The sequence below is a fragment of the Acinonyx jubatus genome, chromosome D2 (assembly GCF_027475565.1).
Source record: "Acinonyx jubatus isolate Ajub_Pintada_27869175 chromosome D2, VMU_Ajub_asm_v1.0, whole genome shotgun sequence".
In the NCBI taxonomy this organism is placed as follows: Eukaryota; Metazoa; Chordata; class Mammalia; order Carnivora; family Felidae; genus Acinonyx; species Acinonyx jubatus.
Window position 1 is genome coordinate 52,241,632 of NC_069393.1, and position 21,874 is coordinate 52,263,505.

The window sequence follows — 21,874 nt, forward strand, 5'->3', positions numbered from 1 at the left end:
TGCCATGAAGGCAATGTAAAAGGAGAAAATTTGGGAAGCTTTGCACTCACCATTTTGCCATCGGAAGAACTCTGGAGAGTAATTATGGAGAAAGCCCTCTAGCCCTGACACCCCACCCCGGTTGCCCACTCTGAGGAAACCTATCCTGTCCTCGTGGCACGTTAGCCTATGATAATGGGATCCCCCCCCACATCTGCCAACCCCCCTCCTCTCCTTCCCTCTCAACACAGACAACTCCCTTTTCCCTCACACAAAAAGCTAACATACCCTGACCCCAGAGAGTTGCCAAATTCCATATGAGTTCCCTTTATTTCAATCTCTTGCCCTTTTCCAACAGTGTCAGAAAACAAACTCGTTCTGTTTGACAACTTGAATTTACTCAAGGTTCCAGTTGAACATCTTCCACTGACTTGCAATCAAACAGATCCTCAGTTCAGAGGTCACACTGTTGACTGAGACACACATGACACAGCGATAAGCAGACTGCATCTCCTCCCCACACAGCACCTCAGGCCGCTGTGCCAAATCCTTAATAAGTACACAGACAACTACAAGACAGAATGCACAACTGGGAGAGGCCTAGCAGTGTGGCAAAGGGGAGGGGGGGTGGCTGGCCAGGGAAGTGGTCACTGGGTCTAGGGCCACAGGCACATTTCTCATTCTCTAACGGCCTAATTTAACAGAAAACTAGACACGACGGGTGTGGTGGAAACTCGCGGGGCAGGGGCAGGGGACCTGGCTTTTATTACTAACCAGGGGCCACCTTGGACAAGTTGCTTCTTGCTATGCCTCAGTTTCCTTATCTGTAAGCCCTGGATTGCCCAGTGCTCCTCAAACTGGGGTGCTGAGACACATTCACAGCCTGTGTATACACCTCGAGGTCTAGGATAGTTTGCCTTTCTGAGGTGTCAAGTTTATTCAAGATTTTTCCTTTTACACGAGAGCATTTTTATATCATCGCTCGTTGCTCAGAATGCAAAATTGACATGCATTTTTATTATAATAACTAATAATTGAAGACTAATAATTTATTATAGTAAATAATAATTGTGTGTGAGAGCAATTACTATATGCCAAGTGTTAATCTCTTTATAAAATCCTTACAATTACTCGATGAGATATTTTATTCTCTTTTTATAGATTTAAAAAAAAAAACAACCCTGGGGAACAGAGAAATAAAATTAATTCACCCCAATGTCACATGTTACTAAGCAATGCTAAAACAAACGATTCCCTCCCCCTCCCCAAAAAAAGGTGTGGCCCCATTGCAAAGTGCTTTGGAGTCCACCCCCGGACCCGAGGGGCTTCTTTGATGAAGTCTGGGCAACACAGGACAAAATGATCTCCATAGTCCAGCTCTGACGCTCTTAAATCAATTTTACTTAAATCGGTGGTTTCAAGGTTTCGGACACAGGATGCCCCTGGAGGATGAAGGAAGCTGGGGAGGTCCTGCAGGGGTTCTGGGGGCTCTCCAAGTGGGGTTTCCAGGACCCTCGGGCGCTCGCCCAACAGTCCGAGGGCGTGAGGCCTCCGCAGCGGCCGCCGCCTCTCGCCAGGCCGGGGTGTTTCCAGCGGCGACGCCTGGCACTTCCTCGTTCCCGCGCGCCCCAGGCTCAGCTCACAACGCCCAGCGCCGGCGCTCCTGCGGCGGGAGGGGGCCAGAGGGGAGATGTCGCAACCGCCTCCCTCCCTCTTTCCCCGCCTTGGCGCTCAGTCGCCTCCCAGATGAGCGCGCTAGCAGACGGCTGCGGGCCGCCGGGCGCAGGGCATGTCCCCTGAGTGCGCGCAGGCGGCGGGCACTGGGTCCCCGCGCAGTCTGGAGCGGGCCAACCGCACCCGCTTCCCATTCTTCTCCGACGTCAAGGGAGACCACCGGCTGGTGCTGACCGCTGTGGAGACGGTCGTGCTGGCGCTCATCTTCGCGGTGTCGCTGTTGGGCAACGTGTGCGCCTTGGTGCTGGTGGCGCGCCGACGGCGCCGCGGCACCACCGCCTGCCTGGTGCTCAACCTTTTCTGCGCGGACCTGCTCTTCACCAGCGCCATCCCGCCCGTGCTGGCTGTGCGATGGACTGAGGCCTGGCTGCTGGGCCCGGTCGCCTGCCACCTGCTCTTCTACGTGATGAGCTTGAGCGGCAGCGTCACCATCCTCACGCTGGCGGCCGTCAGCCTGGAGCGCATGGTGTGCATCGTTCGCCTGCAGCGGGGCGTGCGGGGCCTGGGGCGGCGGGCGAGGGCCGCGCTGCTGGCGCTCATCTGGGGCTACTCGGCGCTGGCCGCGCTGCCCCTCTGCGTCTTCTTCCAAGTCGTTCCGCAGCGGCTCTCCGGTCGGGACCAGGTGAGCGCCGGGCGGTGCGCGCCCCGCCGGTGTCTGGGGCGGGCCGGCAGGCGGGGGTCCGACGGAAACGGCGACCAGGGACGATGAATAACCGTAACAACAAAACAATCACAGGCCATTTGTTGCGCTTAATAGTTGTGACACTGTGCCCGGCGCTCTGAAGTTTTAGCTCTTAAATTTCACCGCAGCGACGTAGGTCCCATAAACGCCCTCCAAAACCTTGTAAGTGGAGTCCCCCAAATGCCTGTAAAGTGCACCCTTCATTTCGAGGTCAGTGAAATAACGGAGAGCTTAGCGGCCAGTCAGATGGAATTTCGAGGGTCCGGAATGGCTAATCGCATTGCTGTATGTTGAATTCTGCTTCCTGGCAGGGTGCTACGGTACTCTTGCTATCACATCTACTTTACATATGGGGAAGCTGAGGCACACAGGGGAATGACTTGCTCAGGGTATGTCATCCTTGGTGCGAGTTGGAGTTGAGATCGTGCACGGCAGATTCAGTACAGGCTGGGTAAGTGTCCTGCTTTGCAGAGTCAGGGAGAAAGGGCATTGGAGACCCAGGGACCCCAGACCCAACGCTGCCTCCAGGGGTGTTGTGACCCCCCTCCCAGGGCCTCAGCTTTTCCAACTGCAAGACAGAAGGATTACACTAGACCGCAGGACCTTGCCCTGGGAGCCTTGGGGGACAGGTGGATTCAGAGTACCCTGGGCGCCCCAAACGTCCTGCAGGTTCCAGAGGCTGCCAGAGCTTTATTCTGAGTAGTATGCCCAGAGTCGTCATTAGGATCTCAGTGGGGGTCCACAACCTGACAAAGGTTCTGTGGACAGTTCATGACACTGGCTCGAGGGTGACTCCGGTTGCGCAGTCCAGAATTGAGGTCCAGCTCTGTCGGCGTTGCTGCCCCACTGTGCTGTTGCAGTCTGATTCAGCTCATGACTCGTGGGCACGGGCCGGGTGTAGGACAGTGGCCGCCTGTTCTGGCTGTCATCCCAGTGTGTTGGGTTTTCTACGCCTCATGGGGAGGGACAGGGAGAGGACATAGGTCTGTGCACCGTAAAGGAAGGGATGAGTCCTGCTCCAGGCTCAGCCTCTCACAGGGTCTGCCCTAAGCTGGTTTCTTCGCCCCCTCCCTTTCTCTACAACTTGCTAGGTTTCTGGCCTGAGCAAAACCCTCACAAACCACAGTCCCAAAGAGAGGCCTGCACAGTGACCAGAAGGGAGTGAGAAGGTAGGAAGGCACGGGGATGAGATGTAACCGGGGGGAAGGCTTCTCACTATGGAAGTGGACAGTCCCACCGGGGGATGTCCCGCTGGGTGTACCCTCTGGAGCATGGACACAGAGATGGGCTTCTCTGGGGCTTTCCCCAGACCAGTCTCACACACTCCTCTTAGTGGGGTGTGGGGAGAAGTCTGCATCCTGTATAAGCACTATCCTTTTTTATTTTTTGTTTTTCACACAGATGAAATCTACAAGTCTCTTTCCTAATAGTTTGTTTCTTGCATGGGATACATTGTGGGCTTTTTATTTGATTGTTTTGTTTTAAGGCCTTGAATGACTAATAGGCAGGAACCATGTCAGGCCCATGGCACTTCATCAAAGAACATGTAAGCCTGCGGCCATACCCCTCAAGTGGGGGCCAGGATAGCTGGGATCGGCTGAGTTGGTGGGGTGTCTTTGGTGTGGTGGGCCAAGGACCCTAACTTAGTGGGCAGCCCTCTCCTCCTCAACCCACCTATACCTGAGAATCAGGGTGGGTCACTTAGATGCTTCTAGAATAAGTGGAAGGCCAGGCTCACCCCAGATCCACTGGATCAGCTGGAGGCTAAGGTTCTGCCCTCAATCTTTGGATTTTTTTAAGTTATTCTCTCCCTGAGTCACAGTGTTTCTGTATTTTCACAGATCTTGAGGGACTTCTCCCCATTTTCTTCTTACAGACAAAATGACACTCAGGAAATTAAAGATCAAATTAAATATATCTTACGGGTATCTCATGTTCCAGACATATGCCTTATGCCCTTCCCTTTTACAATTGCTTCAGGTACGCTTATACTTAACTGGCAAATAGCACTAAAAAAGTGAGGTTCTTGTCCCTTCCCAGCCAAAAGCCCAGACTGTAACTGCTTGCCTACATGGACACAGGTGGTTGTTGAGCAAGAAGGCCTTCGCGCAGATGGAGGGATCCTCCCTGTTTGGTCACTGTGTAGTTGTACCTCTGGTGGAAGGTACCTCTGGTCAGAGCCCTCTCCGGCACTTCCGGGATGACCAGAGCTGTGCTGCAAAGTGCTTCCATGGAGACTCGTGTTGTGGTGGCTTTCACTCCGTCTCCTTTGGGGCTGAGCACACAGCCCCTCTTGTATTAATGCAGAAACACCTCCTTGATCATAAGAGAGGGAGAGGGATTGGACAAAACCACTGGGAGAGCACCGGAGAAGACTGGGGGCCAGGTGAGTCGGCCGCAGGAGCCCTCTTCCCTGACATTAGTAGAAGTGGGGTCAGGGAGCTTGGAATGAAAAACCAGCATGGTCCTTTCCAGCTCTCCATCCTCTTTGTCTTTGCCCCAGCCGCACCCCCACCACATGCACCTGCCAGTAAGCCAAGGAACAGAAAAACTCCCCTGTCCCTCAAGGGCTGTGACCTGAGCATGTACGAAACAACTCATTTTATAGGTGAGCAAACTGAGGATGAAGGGTTGAAAAAATAAGTTGGAAAGAATAAGAAATGGGGGGGGGGGCAGAGTGTGGCCATTTTAAAAAAGAGAGAAGGATCTAGGCTAGACTGAATGGAGTCTCACATTTAAAATTAGCAAAAGCTTGTTTTCTCAATCCTCTATTCCCAGCTTCCTGTCTAGATTCTGCCTGCCCCTTCCCACTTGGACACTAAATATGGAGGGTTTGGATGGGAGACACTTTCCTACCCAAACCACCAGCCGAGGAAACTAAGTAACCCCAAGCACATACTGGCTGCCTCCTCTCAAGGAGCGCTGGCCAGGGAAACAGTACGTCTCAGAGCTTTCTGCTATTCTGAGCACCCCTCCTCCTCCCCAAAACAGGAACATGAGTACCTTTGTCCATTTGGGCAGCGGGTGCCCACAATCCAGGGTGACCAGGCTCTCTAACCCTTCCCTGAAGGGATGATGAAATAATCGGCATGCTGAAAACGCTAGATAATTCGGTATTAGGAGCATGCGTGCGCTTTGGAGTCCAACGTTCTGAGTCTGAATTCCAATGTCAGCCCTTTAGGAGCTGTGTGCCAGAGGCAAGTGGTCCCACGTCTCTATACCTTCCTTTCCCCATTTGCAGAATGGGCGTGATAACAGTCTAACATAGGATTGCCATGGGGACTAATGTTCGGTAAATGGGCCACCACCTGGCACATACACAGTTAAGCACTCAAGAATTGCCAGCTATTATTAGTTTCCTTATCTTTGGTTATAAATATTTCAAACATTCTTCAAATAGTGTAATTCTTCTGATTGCAGTAAGATAATAGGCTGCCGTTTTAAGGGGGTGGGCACATCCTGGCAACACAGACATCTCAGCCAGGTCACCTCAGCCTGGTCCAGTGGGATTCCTGCCTGTGTATGCTGTGGCCCCGGCGGGGCGCCGGACTCAATGGCAGGTTGGGGGGGACCGTGCTCCCCGGCCAGAATGTGCTGCCCATTCATTGTACAAACATTTACTGAGCACCCGTGCCCCCTGCCCTCATCATGAGTCATGTGACCGAGACACTGTCCTGTTCCAGGAGGTGCAGGTAATGAGAATGCAGACGGTCTCGGATCCTGGCACAGTTTGGTTCTCACAGAAATCCTACAAACAGGTGTTTGTTTGTTCATCCTCCAAAGGGGAAAATGCCTAAAGTCCCAGAGCAGGCAAAGGATGGAACCAGAATTTAGCCTGGCTCTGTGTCCCTCCTCCACCTCCCCCCACCCCACTCCTGTGCCATTTCCTGCAAGTTCACATTTCCTTGGGAGCCCTTGGTCCTAATGCTCTGCCCTGCCCCATTTGAACACCAGGCCAATCACGTCACGGTGTCTCTGCTGAGTGCAAACTAGCTGAGGAGATCAACGCAATTTGCTTGCCTTTGTTAGTAGTAGAGGATCCTTTAAGATATAAGAAAGTTCATCTCTTGCACTGATATATTCTTTCTTTTCTGGCTGGGAAGCGGAGAGACAAGGAGATATCCACTAGGATTCCCAGTTCCTTCAAGTGATCTCGAAGTCTCCCATTTTGTTTGAAGAGGTGGAACAGGGAGAATGATTTACAAAGGGATCCTCGATGGTACTCCAAGAAGCGTCATTACAGAAGGATGACGGGGAACAGCTGGAATCAGGCGGCATCTGCAAATAAGTTAGCCAGTGTGGAGAGGGGGCAGCGTGGAGCGGAGCCTGTAGACAGAAACCCCCATCCACCGGGGGTCTTCTTAGAAGAGAATGGGTGATGTCTCAGCTGCGTGTGAAGACAAAAGGCAGTTAGCCAGACAAGGACGTGGGGAACCGGAGGGACATTACAAGCAGAGGAAATAGTCCACAGGTTGGCAAGACATGGTGCTGGAAGGGTTGGTGGAGGCCAGCTGGAGAAGGGCCAGCTGTGGTCCTTCAGAGAGTTTGGACTTCCAAGGTGAGAGATGGACCAGGTCCGGGAAGGGTGGGCCGGTGAGAATGAAATACGTGGGTCCACTGGGTATCTGTGAAGGCAGAAGGTAGGGAGGAGAAGGCAGAAGGCCCGTACTCAGGTTGCTGGCAGCATTGGGAATGGCTTCTCCAGGCCCCGAGTCAGTGACGGCAGGAGGTGGAGCCTTCTGGGGTGGGACATTGGAGCCTTGTCATACCTGTGAGGCATCCTTCAGAGATGTCCTCAGGACACTGGGACCTGTTTTGAAGACAGAACAAGACAGGGCTGGAAAAAGCAGCTGCACCTCGGAAATGAAGCCATGACAATGGATGAGACTGCCAGGGAGAGGTAGAGGTTGGGATGGGGATACAAGTCACACTTAACCACATAACACCCTTGTACGTGGCCTCCTGGCTTTGTCCCTTCCTGTCCTGTCCCGAGCTCCAGCCTCCCCATTCTCCTGACTGAAGCCCCATGCCTCTGGGCACAGTGAACACAACCCCTCCTGGAGGCCACTCTCCCTGGTGACTGTGCTCTCCTGTCATCCATAGCTCTGGGCATTGCCAGCTCGCTGCCCTGTATTGAAGTTTCTTAGCCCTTCTCTCTCTCCTTAAGCACATCATAGCCTCTTCGAGGGCAGGGGCCTCACCTTGCCCATCCTCACTGTGGCTGCCACTGTGGCTGGAGTCAGTGAGTGATTGAACAAACCAATTAAAGGACAGTTGTTGACTCGGCCACTCTGCTTCTGTAGCTCAGTCATAAATGGGCCTAGCACGTCTGGTTTTCAAATTTCCTGTTTAAAATCAGGAAATACTTCCAAATTGTGCAGAAAAAGTACAGAGAATATTATAAGACTCATGTCTCCGCCGTCCAGAGTTGACTCACTGCCACACTCCCTCTTAAGTCACAGCCTGGGTCAGAATACCTAGAATCAAAATAACGTAAGTCAGATGGATTTTCCCACAAAAACGCAATTATAATACCAAGCCAGCTCACTGACTTTGGGCCTGGCGCCTGCTGTTAAATTTCTTAATGAGAATAAACTCTGCGCGTAAACAATGGTACCATATAAAGCTTTCTAAAGAGCATATAAATGATTCAGTCCACACAGGCCAGCCACACTGTCTCTTCGGTCATGTGTGAGGTGCTGTGCAAAGTTCTTATCTCACTTCCTTATCACACTCTGGGCCTGGGGTGAGTGCTACAAATCAAAAGGTGAAAGAGCATCTTCCTCAGAGTCATGAAATTGGGATGGGTTCATTGTTTTTGTTGAAAAAGTAGCTGGTTAGGTCTGCTAAACTATCATGGTTTCATGTTTGATCATCATTTTTTAAAAAAATTAACGTTTATCGCCCTTTTTTGGCACATTCTAGAAGATTTAGAAAGAACAAAAATAACTCGAGTCCCACCTGGAAACAGACACTTAATTTTCTGGACTGTATCCTTCCAGTCTTTTTTCTATGCATATGCGTGTGTGTGTGTGTGTGTGTGTGTGTGTGTACGTGCGTAGGTGTGTATCTGTTCATTCACACCTACACATTTTCTTCAACAGCACTGGGCAAAGCAGATCATTTGAGGATCTAGTTTTTTGCCCCGATTGAAGGGAGAACACCCAGCTCTATCATTACGTATTCTTCTACAAAATCATGTTAAGCCTGGAGAGATTTTGGCAGACATTCTGGAGAAGGCTTTTGGAAAGAGTTGGGGGCCCTTGGGCATTCTTCCCTGTTTGACTTGCTTTAGAGTTTTCTTGGTATGTCTCTGGATTTCTTTTATGACTACTTAGCTCTCATGGGAAGATATTCTATGATTAAAAAGTACTACACCTTTAAACTGTTGTTTTAGGAGGGTGTTTCTAAGCCTTAGTTTTCTGCTCGGTGTAGTGGGAAAAATAGTAATATGCATTTCAATATGGATGCTACAAACATTCAATGAGGTAATGTATTTAAAGTGTTTCCTGGCATAGATAAGTGCTCAGTGAATATCAGACTTACGATTTTCTGTTAATAGGAAAAGAAGCGACTATTTAGCTGCATTTTGAATTTGACCACTCAGTTGTGATATACATGATGAAAGTTCTTTGCCTTTACTTAGTGTAGCATTCAATAAATATAGGCTGAATGAATAAACGAATGATGCTATAAGTAATACTACTACCTTGGGGCGCCTGGGTGGCGCAATCAGTTAAGCGTCTGACTCTTAATTTCTGCTCAGGTCATGATATCATGGTTCATGAGATCAAGCCCCGTGCTGTCAGCTCAGAGCCCGCTTGGGATTGTCTGTCTCTCCCCCCTCTCTCTACTCCTCCCCTGCTCACTCACTCTCTCTCAAAATAAACAAATAAACATTAAAAAAATACTACTACCCCATTGGTTAAGATGCCTTGTCCACCAGAGGTCAATAATGTGCTCTTTGTACACAAAATGTGCTCTTAAAAGTCTGTTCTACACGTTCAGAAGTGTTTAGGGCAACTTGCTTTCTAAAGTTCTGTTCCTACAGTCAAGCACGCATGAGGGGTTTGTTTGGGAGGAGAGACAGACAAACAGACAGACAGGCAGACCATTGACTATCGATGGAGTGGATTATTCCAGCAGCTCCTAGTAACCATGTAAGAAGGTCCCTATATGCTTCAAGGTGTGTAATTACTGTCAAACGTTTGAATTCAGCCCAGCCTACTGACAGCAGCAAAGGCCACAAAGCATGCTTTTCCACCCCTTTCCAGTGGTTTTACATCTTGAATGATGGAGAATTGTCTGGGGCTATAGCGTGCTCCCCTGGAGGAGGGACACAGGAGGAAAGAGCTTTCAAGTCTGGGCACCGGTATTGTCTTGGAGTAAGCCCCAGCCTTCTCTGATGCGGCTTGACACATTTTAGACATCGTCATTCCCCTAAATGAACACTCAGCGCCTCAATGTTGTTTCTGGTGCCTTCAGCAGTCCCAGTGTGACTGCACCGGAACCTCTTGCCTGTTTTCATATGCGTGTCACTTCCAGTCTGTGTGGCCTTTCAGGGCTCAGGTTCTCACCTGTAAAATGAAGAGAAGGCTCAAGGGCTCTTTGCAGCTCAGTTCAGGAGGGGAAAGAGCACTGGGCCTGGAGTCCTGCCTGCAGCTGACTTGAGCTGTTACCTGCATGGGACCCTGACACCCAGCTGAGTCTCCTGGAGAACGGGAGTAATAATTGCGGGTATTCTGAGGGCCTGTAGGGGTGTTTGTGTGGGCAGGGGAAAGGATGCGGGGGTTTCCTGTCAACCTGGTTGTGTAATGGTGACACAACAGTGTAACAGGGTTAGGTACCCTCCTGCTGGGACTGCGCTCAAGCCAAACAAGAAGCCACCACTTAACTGACGTTTTCTTCCTTCTTGTAACCAGGAAATTCCGATTTGCACACTGAGTTGGCCCAGCATCGCTGGAGAAATCTCCTGGGATGTGTCGTTTGTTACTTTGAACTTCTTGATGCCGGGATTGCTCATTGTGATCAGCTACTCCAAGATTTTACAGGTATGTGTGCTTCAAGGGCCACAGCTGAACTGCACCGAAGCCGGGGGTATTTCAGATGGAATCTTAGCGTTTCCAGGGCGAAGTTACCTCAGAGTTCACGCTGGTCCAAGCCTGGCTCGCTGCCCAGGTCTACCCCCTCTGCAACACCAAGGAGTGAGAATGTAATATTTTTTTAAAGTTATATCTTTGTGATTGTTATTATTATTATTATTAATTTTGCTGATCACTAAAGTAATACAAAGCTCATTATAAAAAATTAAACTAAAGGGGTGTCTGAGGGGCTCAGTCAGTTAAGGATCTGACTCTTGATTTTGGCTCAGGTCATGATCTCACGGTTTGTGAGTTTGAGCCCTGCATCAGGGCTCTGCGCTGACAGTGCAGAGCCTGCTTGGAGTTCTCTCTCTCCCCTCTCTCTCTGCCCCTCCCCTGCTGTGCTCTCTCTCAAAATAAATACACTTAAAAAAAATTTAAAAGAAATTAAAGACATATAGAAATGTGTGATACAGAAACTAAACATCTACTCCCATTAACAGTTCAAAGTATATTTTTCAGGTTACTTTTTTTATAGATGTGACTATATGCATATTTTTATGCCATGAGTATAATGAATGTATGTTATATATGTATGATAAACCATATAAAATGGTCGAATATCAACTACTCACCATGGGTCAACCCAATGTTTGTTTGTTTGTTTCAGATTTGAGATAACACTCTTTGCTCTGTAATTTCCTTTATCGGCTTAACACTATACTGGAATATCTTTCCATGTTTGCTCTTATATCTCTGCCTCATTCTTTTTAATGGCTTCATGGTCTTCCATCATACAGATGTGATATAATTCACTTTATGGGCTTTTGGGTTGAGTCCATTGTTACCCCATCACAGATAGCAATATGGTGATAGAGAACGTACACTTTTAAAAACTTTTTATTGAAGTATAATATACATTCAGAAAAGCATCCCCAGCATGCGTGCACAGCTGACTCCTAGAAGCAGCTTCCAGAAACAGACCGAGAAACAGAATATTCCCAGACGCCCCTTCCTGGTACCTTCCCATTGCTACGCCACACTCCCAGGGAAGGTGCTTTTCAAAAGTGTGCTGAGCCAGGAAGTAATGTCTACTTTGGAGGTATGTACAGGGTCGTAAAAAGGACCGTGCCAGCCTGTGTCCCACCTCCTGAGGTGGCCCATTCACATGTACGGCTCTGGCTCAGGCAAGTAGCATGTACATATATGTTTATGCTCATCTCAGAAGATTTCATGCAAAACCTTGAGTCCTCTTGAAGGTTTACAGTTGTTGAATCTTGGTTTTATTGCATGTTACAGGTCATCTGGCAAACAATTTTATCGAAGCGGAGCCCTGTAGGTCCTGCTTGTTATCTGGCTACTTTTTATGGCCTTTTCTTTGTAGCTGAGGATCTAGAACCTTCTTAGCTGCTCAGAACCAGGCCAGCCTCTATCCGGGTCTGTTAATCCTGGGTCCTATGGGAGATGGATCCCCAATCTATTCCCTAGACTGTTCCCCACCGATTGACTTGTGACCCACTTTAGTGACATCCAGCCTGGGGCTTGCTCAAGGGTATGAGGCAGATTCAGGCCTGGAGCCAAGGTCTGTAAAGCACTTGCAGTAGGGGCCTGGCATGTGTAAATGCTATGTAAGTGTTAGCTATTATTACCTTAAAAGAAAAGAAGTGAGGGAATAAGGAAGAGAAATTTAAAATGAATCCTTTAAAAAATGATTTAACAAATATCTGTGTAGTATTTAAAATGTGTCAGGAATGAATTCATTTAATCCTAATAAGAATTACAGATGAAGAAACCAATGCAGAGAGGCTAAGTAACTTGCCCAAGATCACATAGCTCATAAGCAGTGGTATCAGGATTTGAACCCAGGCAGTCTGGCCCCAGCGTCCCAACACTTTAATTCCTCAGACATTTGTTGAGGATCTACTCTCTGCAAAGTGCTGGTGGGGAGTGGAGATTGGTCAAGAGTGAGCAGGTCACATTTTTCTATTCAGAAGGAGCTCCAACACAGGAAGGGGAAGGGGAGAGAGACAACAGGACTGCTGCTCGATGCAGTGAGCCTCTAGTACACAGGACAGAGTGATGCTAGAACTCAAGTGTGAAAATGCTTGGCAAACCATTGAACACCGCACGGACTTAAGAAGTGAATAAGGGGGAGAAGAGAGAAGAGGAGAGGGCTAGGAAAGGCAGACATGGAGACATAAAGGGCTCTTTCAGTAACCTGGCTTTTGAGTCCTTGTTGTGTGGCCTTTAGCAAGTTACTCACTTTCTCTGGACCTCTGCTCCCTCATCTGCAAAATGGTGATGATAACTCGGACGGTGTAGGGTTGTTGGGAGACATGTCAGGAATACTACCGGGGACCCACAGAGCCGTGCCTGCCTGTAGCGGGGGGTGAGTAGACTACATCTGTTGTTATTTGTTAGGCATGGCTCTTCCTCTGACCCTACCCTCAGAGCATGCTGGGAAAAGGTACCCCTGAGATTTTTTGAGAGAATAAACTGCAGAGTCCAGATTTGGAGCATGGCAAGAGCTAGGAGCCGATGCTAGGGCAGGGCGGTCACGCTCCTGAGTTCCTTGCAGGCCACGAGGGCTCCGGTCTGCCCCACTGCACTTCACCTGAGATGACTCAGCTGCCTTCTGAGGGAAGATTGACTTATTCCACAGAAAGGTTTTCCCACCCTCTTCCATCTTTTTCTCAGGCCAGGGCCCACATGGAAACATTCCAGGAGACCCCAAGAGCCCTGATGAGTTGGGGGAGGGGTCCTCATATCCATCAGCCTTTAGATTCCTGTTCATCACTTTCTGGACACTTTGATATAAACCCATGGCCAGCCTTCAGTTCCTCCCATCACAGACCCCAAGACAGCTCCTGGGTGAAAGAGAATATCTAGCATGACTCACCGTTATGAAACAGTGCTCTCAGTAGTGACTCGAAGATACCATTTAGACCCCATCACTTCCCTCATGTGTGGAGCAAAACTCAAAGCCCTCACCTTGATGCCCTGTGTGATCTGGCCCCTGCCTGCCCTCTCACATCATCTTCTCACTCTCTCTTGTGTCCACCTTGGCGGCTACTCCTCACACATGCCGACACACAGCTGCCTCAGGGCCTTTGCACCTGTGATTTCCTCTCCAGGATCTCCATTCCCCCAATTTCTGTGTGGGCCACTCCCCCACTCCATTTAGGTCTCTGCTCAGAAGGCTCTTCCCCAGAGTGCCTTCTCATCGTTCTCTAGTCCCTCATTACCCTGATATATTTCTCTTCTGGACACTTACCATGCCTGTCATATTCCATTTATGTGTATTTATTTGTAAAGCATCTGTTTTGCACACTAGAATGCAGTCTCCATGAGGGCCGAGACTTTCTTATGTTTACTGCTATAGCTCCATGCCTAGCACAGAGCCTGGCTTATTCATTTTGGATACTCAGCAAACACTCACTGAATGAGTAAGACAAACTTTGGAACACAGTGAAACGGCCAACTCTGCCTTCTCCTTTCGCACAGTGGGGAAACCACTCAACAAAAAGTCCTAAGACCTAGCTTCTAGTCCAAGCTTTATTCCTGTGTGACTTTAACACAGGCAAGTCATTTAACTACTGCGGGCCTCAGTTTTGTCTGGAGGTCGACAGGCCTCAGTGGGTTGTTTAACACAGTAAAATGAGAGTGTAGATATGATAATATTTTGGACAGGCTGCTAGAATTGAATTTGAAAGCTATGTAATGTTGTGATTTTGAAAATCATGTTAATGCAAATATAAGACCTTTAAAAAAGGACTTTCCACCCCACGAGCTCATACTCGTTATGATACTCATAACTCAGAAACACTGGATCAGCTTCCCAGCTGAAATTTTTCTATTATGAGCGTAACTCTGTAAAATGAATTGACCATCAGCGTTAATCAGCTGTTTTCATAGAGACCCAACTAACAAATCATCAGAAACCATAAGACACATAACTGCATCCGCCAACCCTTTCCCACCAGGTCTACCTCTTACCTGTCGGTACTGTCTCTGCCTCAGTTTCCATCTATAGGCGTGAGAAGTGCCTCTTTGAAATCACCCTGATCTTTTATTCCTCTAAAGCAGCATCTCTCCTGAAGCACTCTTTAGGTCTCCATGGGCTGTTAGATATCAAAAAGGGGTCCGTGATCAAATGAGTTTAGGAACCACCAATGAGTCAATGTTAAATAGGTGTCTTTGCAGCAGGACGTCTGGGAGGCCTCAGGCTAATGTTCTTTGAGAGTCTCCAACCCAGGAATAGAGGAGGCAGCACCACTAAATCTGACCACAGACCCCCTTCTCCCCACAGAGTATCTCTTTGCACTGGTGCTCTATTGGTCTCCTTCGGGAAACACTGCTCTAAAGTCCCTGCCGGGGTTGCTGGCTCTGCCCTGGGCAAGGACTGGAGAGCAGGCTTCACCTGGGCGCTTCCCTTCCAAAGCTGCCTCACGTGCTCAGGGCAGCGGCCTTATCCACGGTTCTGCCTTCCTTGCTTCCTCTTTCCTCATGACTCAAGCGTGCTATACATCTCCAGTGGCTTTTTCCAATCAATAGTTTCCCAGGGTAATAGTCCCCCAGTCACTCCCAAGTGATTTCAATCAGGCTGGCAATGCTAGCTTCTGGGGCTTGGTTTACATTGTCACCCAGCAACCACTGCCATGGCAAGAGGAGATGCTTCTACCCTTTCTTGTTCCCCTCCTCGTTCTCCAGGTACACACTAGGATGGGAGAGCGGGGTGGGGTGGGGCAGGGCTCCCTTCTTTCCGGCTGTATATCCAGCACCTATGAGAGTACTCGGCACAACATGGCAGGGGCTCAATAAATATTTGCCGCATGAGAGAATGAGGGTACTGCTTGAAGTTGGAAAACTTTCATGCATCTCAGGGCTCAACTGAGAAATGAACTCTGTTTTAGCTAAGCACCAAGGTGTTAGGTAATGAACATTCAGCCCCTTCTCCACGCCTGGCCCTCATTCCCCAGGTTTGGGGCCTGCTTGCCAGTGATGGAGAAGGAGGTGGGCCCTCTAGAAAGATGGAGTCTGTTGTCTGAAGATTCAATCTGTGTGTTGCTGATTGACCAAGCAGCACCCCAAGGAGAGCCAACCCCCAGGTCCCGAGCATGTCAGTGAGGAACCACCTCCCCCTGCACCCACCTGTCAGCACCGTGGTGTGGTGGCCTGGAGTGGCAGAGGTGTGAGATAGAGAGAAGGTTCCCTCAGGACCATCTCAAAAGGACTGTTTAAAAAGTGACTCTTTATGAAGAACTGTGGGGCAATTCCAAATCTGCTGTCCTGTATAAGTGGTTCCCATACTTCAGTCAGCAAAGATCACTCAGAGTTTGTGAGAAGTACAGCTTTCTGGGCCTACTCAGACCCACAAAAGTGAGTATCTGACGGTGGTCCCAAGTGCTCGCCTGGTGACTCTGACACAGGTGGCCATGGACCACATCCCTGGGAGCACTGTGCTCCCCCGTAGCCCCATGATGAAGAGCTCAGATGCCTCCCCAGAGGGGCACTTCTCCTCCACCTTGACCATGAGGCCTTGAGCGTGTTCCTTCACCTCTCAGAGCCTTCATCTTGCATACCCAAAGTCGGGTAATGACAGGACCTGCCCCCTAGGCTTGTTTTAAGGATTAAAGTTAATCCTCAAGTTAGCTGAGCATTTCATTTCCCCTAAAACACATGAAGCATTCTGTGCAATGACAGAGACATTTTAAAGCCTGGATAAAAGTCACCCAGTCGTGTCATCTAACGTGGGGTGGGAAGCAGCAAGGAGCCACATTGGATTATAATGAGCCCGTTTTCCTTCTCACGCCCTGAAAGTCATGGGAACCATGGGCAGAGGAAACGGTGGCATCAGTCAGTGCTAAAAACAGACCCGACCACTTATTCACTCGACCCATGAGTCAGTCCATTTCTCTGTCTGTTTGTTCATAGTCACTGTCAGGCACTTGCTAGAGCCCCAGGCCACAGAAGCCACAGGGCTGCCCGTGGAGCCTGCAGTCTGGTGGCTGAGGTAACAATGACGCTTCAGCACCCACCACATGGTCCACGTGGCAAGGGCCACGTGAATGCTGGAGACAAAGTACTGCAGGATGCCTTGTGGGAGATGAACTAGGAAGGCTTCTCAGAGTCTCTGGCATCAGAGCATGGAGTTATAGGCCAGGCAGAAGGATTTCCATTGGTGGGGATTAGCAGAGGGTAGGAAGAAACTCGTTTCAGATGAAGAGCATGGCACGGAGTGGAGCGTCTGGGTGGCTCAGTCGGTTAAGTGTCCGACTTCGTCTCCGGTCATGATCTTGCAGTTTGTGAGTTCGACACCCGCGTCGGGCTCTGCTGACAGCTCAGAGCCTGGAGCCTGCTTCCGATTCTGTGTCTCCCTCTCTCTCTGCCCCTCCCCTGTTCATGCTTTGTCTCTCAATAATAAATAAACGTTAAAAAAAAAAAATTAAAAAAAAAAAAAAGAGCATGGGCCGGAGTCAGGCTGCCCAGTTTGAAGCCCAGCTTTGCAACTGCTTAGCTGGGTACTGGTGGGAAAGTTCCTCAGCCGCTCCGAGCCTCAGTTTTCTCATCTGTAAAATGGGGATCATCAAAGTACCTATGTCCCAGAATTGTTGGGAGAATGTAAAGAGATAAGCCAAGTGATATGTACAGAGCCTAGCACAAAGTCAGTGCTCAATAAATATGAATTTACATCAACATCATTCGAAAATATGTATAAGACACGGTATGAGGGACTCCATCCTTCTTGGCAGGGCAATGTGGACAGCGTACACGATGAGGCCGCTAATGGAGTCATCCCTTATGTGTCCCCCCTGTAAGGTGACCGTCCCCTTGGGTTGGTCATGGCCTCTGGTCTCCATGTAGCTGGTGGTGCCAACAGACCCTACTGATCAGGGACTCATTCCCAAATGGCGTGCACGCCAGGCATCGTGGGCCCTTTCCAGAGCAGCTTCGCTTTCAGGCTGGCTCCCGGCAGCAGGTGGCCTGGCAGATGAGCAGCCTCCAGTCTCGGCCGCCTTCCATGGCCCCACCTCAGCGGCCTGCGGCAAGACTAGAATCCATTTCAGTTGCTCTTGTGGAAGGAGAGGAACCAGATGTGGGGGTTCAGTGCTCCCTGTCTGCCCAGACTGGCCACACCCTCACACGATCTCCCACTGCCCTCTCTGCCACCCAACAACCTGGAGGGGAGGAGAAAGGGACAAGTGTATGTGGACTGCCACTTAAACCAGGGCCCTCGTGCCCCCCTCCAAAAAGGCTAATAAGTAAAATATCTATCCATAGGGGCCTCGATAAATCCTGGTGCAGCCACAGTATGGAATCTATGCAGCCACTTGCCAGATAACAAGGATGAGGTGCCTTCTGTCTGGGCTTATATGGAATGAGCACCAAGGCCTGCTGCTGAGTGGAAAGGAAGAAGGGTTAAGAGGGGGCTGCATGGCGTGGTCCCATTTGTGGGCAAAGCAACAGTGCAGACGTCTGTGTTCCCATTGCTAGGCATGTGTGTGATGGGAGAGCGTTCCCAGAAGGACAGACAGGACACTGGTCACGGGTTCCTTCCAGGGAATGACCATGGATGGTGCAGGAAGCTAGAAGCCTTGCTTATATTTTTAATTTGCTCTCCTTCAGCATCATATTGCTTGAGTTTATACCTTGAACACCACCTGCTTTTCAATTTTTTTTATTATTTAAAAAAATTTTTTTACTGTTTCAATTCTGTGTCTCCCTCTCTCTCTGCCCCTCCCCTGTTCATGCTCTGTCTCTCTCTGTCTCAAAAATAAATAAACGTTAAAAAAAAAAATTAAAAAAAAAAGGGGGCGCCTGGGTGGCTTGGTCGGCTAAGTGTCCGACTGCGGCTCAGGTCATGATCTCACGGTTTGTGAGTTTGAGCCCTGCGTTGGGCTCTGTGCTGATGGCTCAGAAGCCTGGAGCCTGCTTCAGATTCTGCGTCTCCCTCTCTCTCTGCCCCTCCCCTGTTCATGCTCTGTCTCTCTCTGTCTCAAAAATAAATAAACGTTAAAAAAATTTTTTTAAATAAAAAATAAAAAAATTTTTTTTAGTTTATTTTGAGAGAGTGAGAATGAGTGGGGGAGGGGCTGGGGGGGCGGGGAGAGAGACAGAATCCCAAGCAGGCTCTGCACTGTCAGCGCAGAGCCCGACGCGGGGCTCAATCTCACAAACCGCGAGATCATGACCTGAGTCAAAATCAATAGTCAGACGCTCAACCGACTGAGCCACCCAGGTGCCCCGAACACATACTGCTTTTATACAGTTACTTACTTACCCCTTTCAAAAAAAGCAATAATAGGGGAAATGCGTGTCTTGGCCTGTTTGGGCTGCCATAACAAAATACCACAGATTGGGTGGCTTAAAAACAACAGGAGTTTATTTGTCACACTTGTGGAGGCTGGAGTTGAAGGCTAGGGTGCCAGCCCAGTCAGGTTCTGATGAGAGCCCTCTTCTGGCTGCAGACTGCCAGCTTCTTGCTGTCTTCACATGGTGGAAGGACTGAAGGAGCTGTCTTGGGACGTATCTCTTAAGGGCCCTAGTCATGAAGGCTTTGTCCCCATAACCCAATGACCTCCCAAAGGCCCTGCCTCCTAATACCGTAACCTTGGGGGTTAGTTCCACCATATGAATTTAGAGGGATGCATTCAGACCATAGCAATGTGCTTCCATTCACATATTTCTCTTCTAGACCATTCAGTTCAGCCTTTCCACTCCTCTGCATCAACTCTATTTACAATACGGATGGGGGCCGTATATCCAGGGGGCCAGCCAGGGGCCCTATTCCCCGGAGCATCCTAAGTATAGGCAGTTGCGAGGCCACTGAGACCGGCCCTCTCCACACAAAGTTCCAAAGTTGCCCCAGGACAGCAGGGACGGCAGATTCCAACTCCTAGATGCTCTGTTCCTCCTCAGCCCAAATCCCCTACATCCTGCAGTAAATTGTGGCTCTGGCTTTGTTTTGTGTTCCTGCAGATCACAAAGGCATCAAGGAAAAGGCTCACGGTGAACCTGGCTTCCTCGGAGAGCCACCATATCCGCGTGTCCCAGCAGGACTTCCGACTCTTCCGTACCCTCTTCCTGCTCATGATCTCCTTCTTCATTATGTGGAGCCCCATCATCATCACCATCCTCCTCATCTTGATCCAGAATTTCCAGCAGGACCTGGTCATCTGGCCATCCCTCTTCTTCTGGGTGGTGGCCTTCACGTTTGCCAACTCAGCCCTGAACCCCATTCTCTATAACATGTCACTGTTTAGGAATGAATGGAGGAAAATTTTCCACTGCTTCTTCTACCCAGAAAAGGGAGCCATGTTTACAGATACATCTGTCAGAAGAAATGATCTGTCCGTTATTTCCAACTAATTAAATTTTTCTCTATAGGCAGAGTTTATCACCCTCTGGAAAGCTAGGATACACTTTCAAAGGGAGTTTATTTCCAGGACCATCGCATCACTGTAGCCTGCTTTAAGAAAATGTAACCTATGCAAATACACATTTATAGCACCAGTAAATTAAGGGGTGATCATTCAGTATGACAATTTTACCCTTCATAAAAGGATTTGTTATGGGCTCCCTTTAAATATGAACTTTTTCCAGTGTGTTTGTAATATGATTGAGTTTAATAAATTTTTATTTATAGCTGTTCAGCAATCACATCTCTTACATATAAAGCCACACCATGCTGGTTTCTGGAGTGAGTCTTGAAAGTGATCTAATACTCAGGTTTCTCCCTGAAGGTTCACTACCACTGTAGGTCCCCACCCTGGACTTGCGAGGCCTCAAGACTATTCAATAATGTCAACAAAACTTGAGGAATTTCCAAAGAAATTCAAAAAAATTAAAGTGACTTTAGTTTTTCACTTATAAGAAATGCCATGTACCTCTTTAGGGGAAGCCATGTTATGGAATCAGAGAAGAGATAGAATGACTCAAAACATTAAGAGTGAGAGCGTAAGTGATTCCCTCCATGGATCCACCTGTCAGGTGCCTTTTAAGCCCATGGTGTGGCCAGTGTTCTTGGTGCTAGGAACACAGCGGTGAACCAGACAGCCATGGCTCATGCCCTTATGGGGCTTACTTACCTTCTATTTTGGGGGAGAAGCACTAAACAGAAATCAGTAAAAAATATAGCATTATAGAGTGGATTCACATCATGAAGAAAATAGGACAGTGATGGGGCACCTGGGTGGCTCAGTCGGTTAAGCGTCCAACATCAGCTCAGGTCATGATCTTATGGTTCATGAGTTTGAGTCCTGTGTCAGGCTCTGTTTTGACAGCTCAGAGCCTGAACCTGCTTCACATTCTGTGTCTCCCTCTCTCTCTGCCCCTTCCCTGCTCATGCTCATGCTCTGTCTCTGTCTCTCTCTCTCAAAAATAAATAAATACGAAAAAAATTTTTAAATAGGACACTGATGGCAATTTGGATGGGATGGGGGGAGGGGTCTAGGAAGACCTTTCTGGGGTTGATATTTGGGCCAAAAGATAAACCACCAGAAAGAGCCAACCATCAGAATCCAGGGGAATAGGGCTTTGCAGACATTGTCAACACTGGTCCTGGTGCAAAGGGGCTGGTATACTTGTGGAACAGAAAGAAGACTGGTGTAGGCAAAGCAAACTATTGACTGATCTTCTTCTGTGTTACACACTGTTGTTGATGCCAGGACAGAGGGGTGCCCTGCTGGAGCCCATTGATTGAAACCAGAGAAGGGACAAGGCTGAACTATATTGGGCCTGGGAGGCCACATAGGGAGTTTATTCTGTGTTCAATGGGCAACCACTGGAGGTTTGCAGTTGGAGACTGATATGACCTAATATCTATTTTTAAATATTACTCTGGCTGATGTGCAAAGGATGGACTTTGAAGAGCAAGAATAAAAATGTGACAAATTAGGTGGCTGCTGAGGTAGAAAAAAAATGGGAAGTCAGAGGTGGGTGGCCTTAGTAGGGGGTTGTGAGATAAGATCTTGGGACTACTTTGGGAAGGCAGAGTAAGCCCGATTTACTGACAGACAGGATGTAGAACATGAGGGAAAGAGAGGATTCGAAGGTGACTCTTGGATGAACAATGATTGGATGATCCAGCAGGCCAGAAAAATGGGGAAAGACTAGGAGAAGAATGGGGGATGAGAGAGACAGGAGTTTCATTTGGGGATAAATTTGAGATCCCAGTGAGATCCAATGGAAAGTAGGCAGTTGGAGGCAGGGATGGGGAACTTGGGCCCAAAGATACAACATTAGGAGTCATCACATTGTGTTTACAGGTCTCTTTTTTATGAATTATCTCTGCGACAAAGAGGCGGTGGAGGGGGGAGGGGAGAAACAAGAGCCAAAGAGATCCCAGGGATATGCCATCACTTGCAGTCTGGGCAATGGCAGGACCGCACAAGAGCTC

General features: G+C 48.9%; 1 protein-coding gene across 1 annotated transcript; it reads left to right on the forward strand.

Moving 5' to 3' along the window:
- Nucleotides 1–1,641: 1,641 nt before the first annotated feature.
- On the forward strand, nt 1,642–20,133 carry FFAR4 (free fatty acid receptor 4). Its single transcript, XM_027062645.2, has 3 exons — nt 1,642–2,335; nt 10,318–10,446; nt 19,456–20,133. Exons 1-3 carry the CDS (start codon nt 1,769–1,771, stop codon nt 19,843–19,845), a joined length of 1,086 nt encoding a protein of 361 aa, XP_026918446.1. The 5' UTR covers nt 1,642–1,768; the 3' UTR covers nt 19,846–20,133.
- Nucleotides 20,134–21,874: the final 1,741 nt, after the last annotated feature.

Excerpts from the sequence above, each read along its gene's own strand:
- FFAR4 (XM_027062645.2), top strand. The coding sequence starts at position 1,769 with ATGTCCCCTGAGTGCGCGCAGGCGGCGGGCACTGGGTCCCCGCGCAGT. Across the intron at positions 2,336-10,317 it reads GGCTCTCCGGTCGGGACCAG|GAAATTCCGATTTGCACACT; the intron begins GTGAGCGCCGGG and ends TCTTGTAACCAG. Across the intron at positions 10,447-19,455 it reads GCTACTCCAAGATTTTACAG|ATCACAAAGGCATCAAGGAA; the intron begins GTATGTGTGCTT and ends GTGTTCCTGCAG.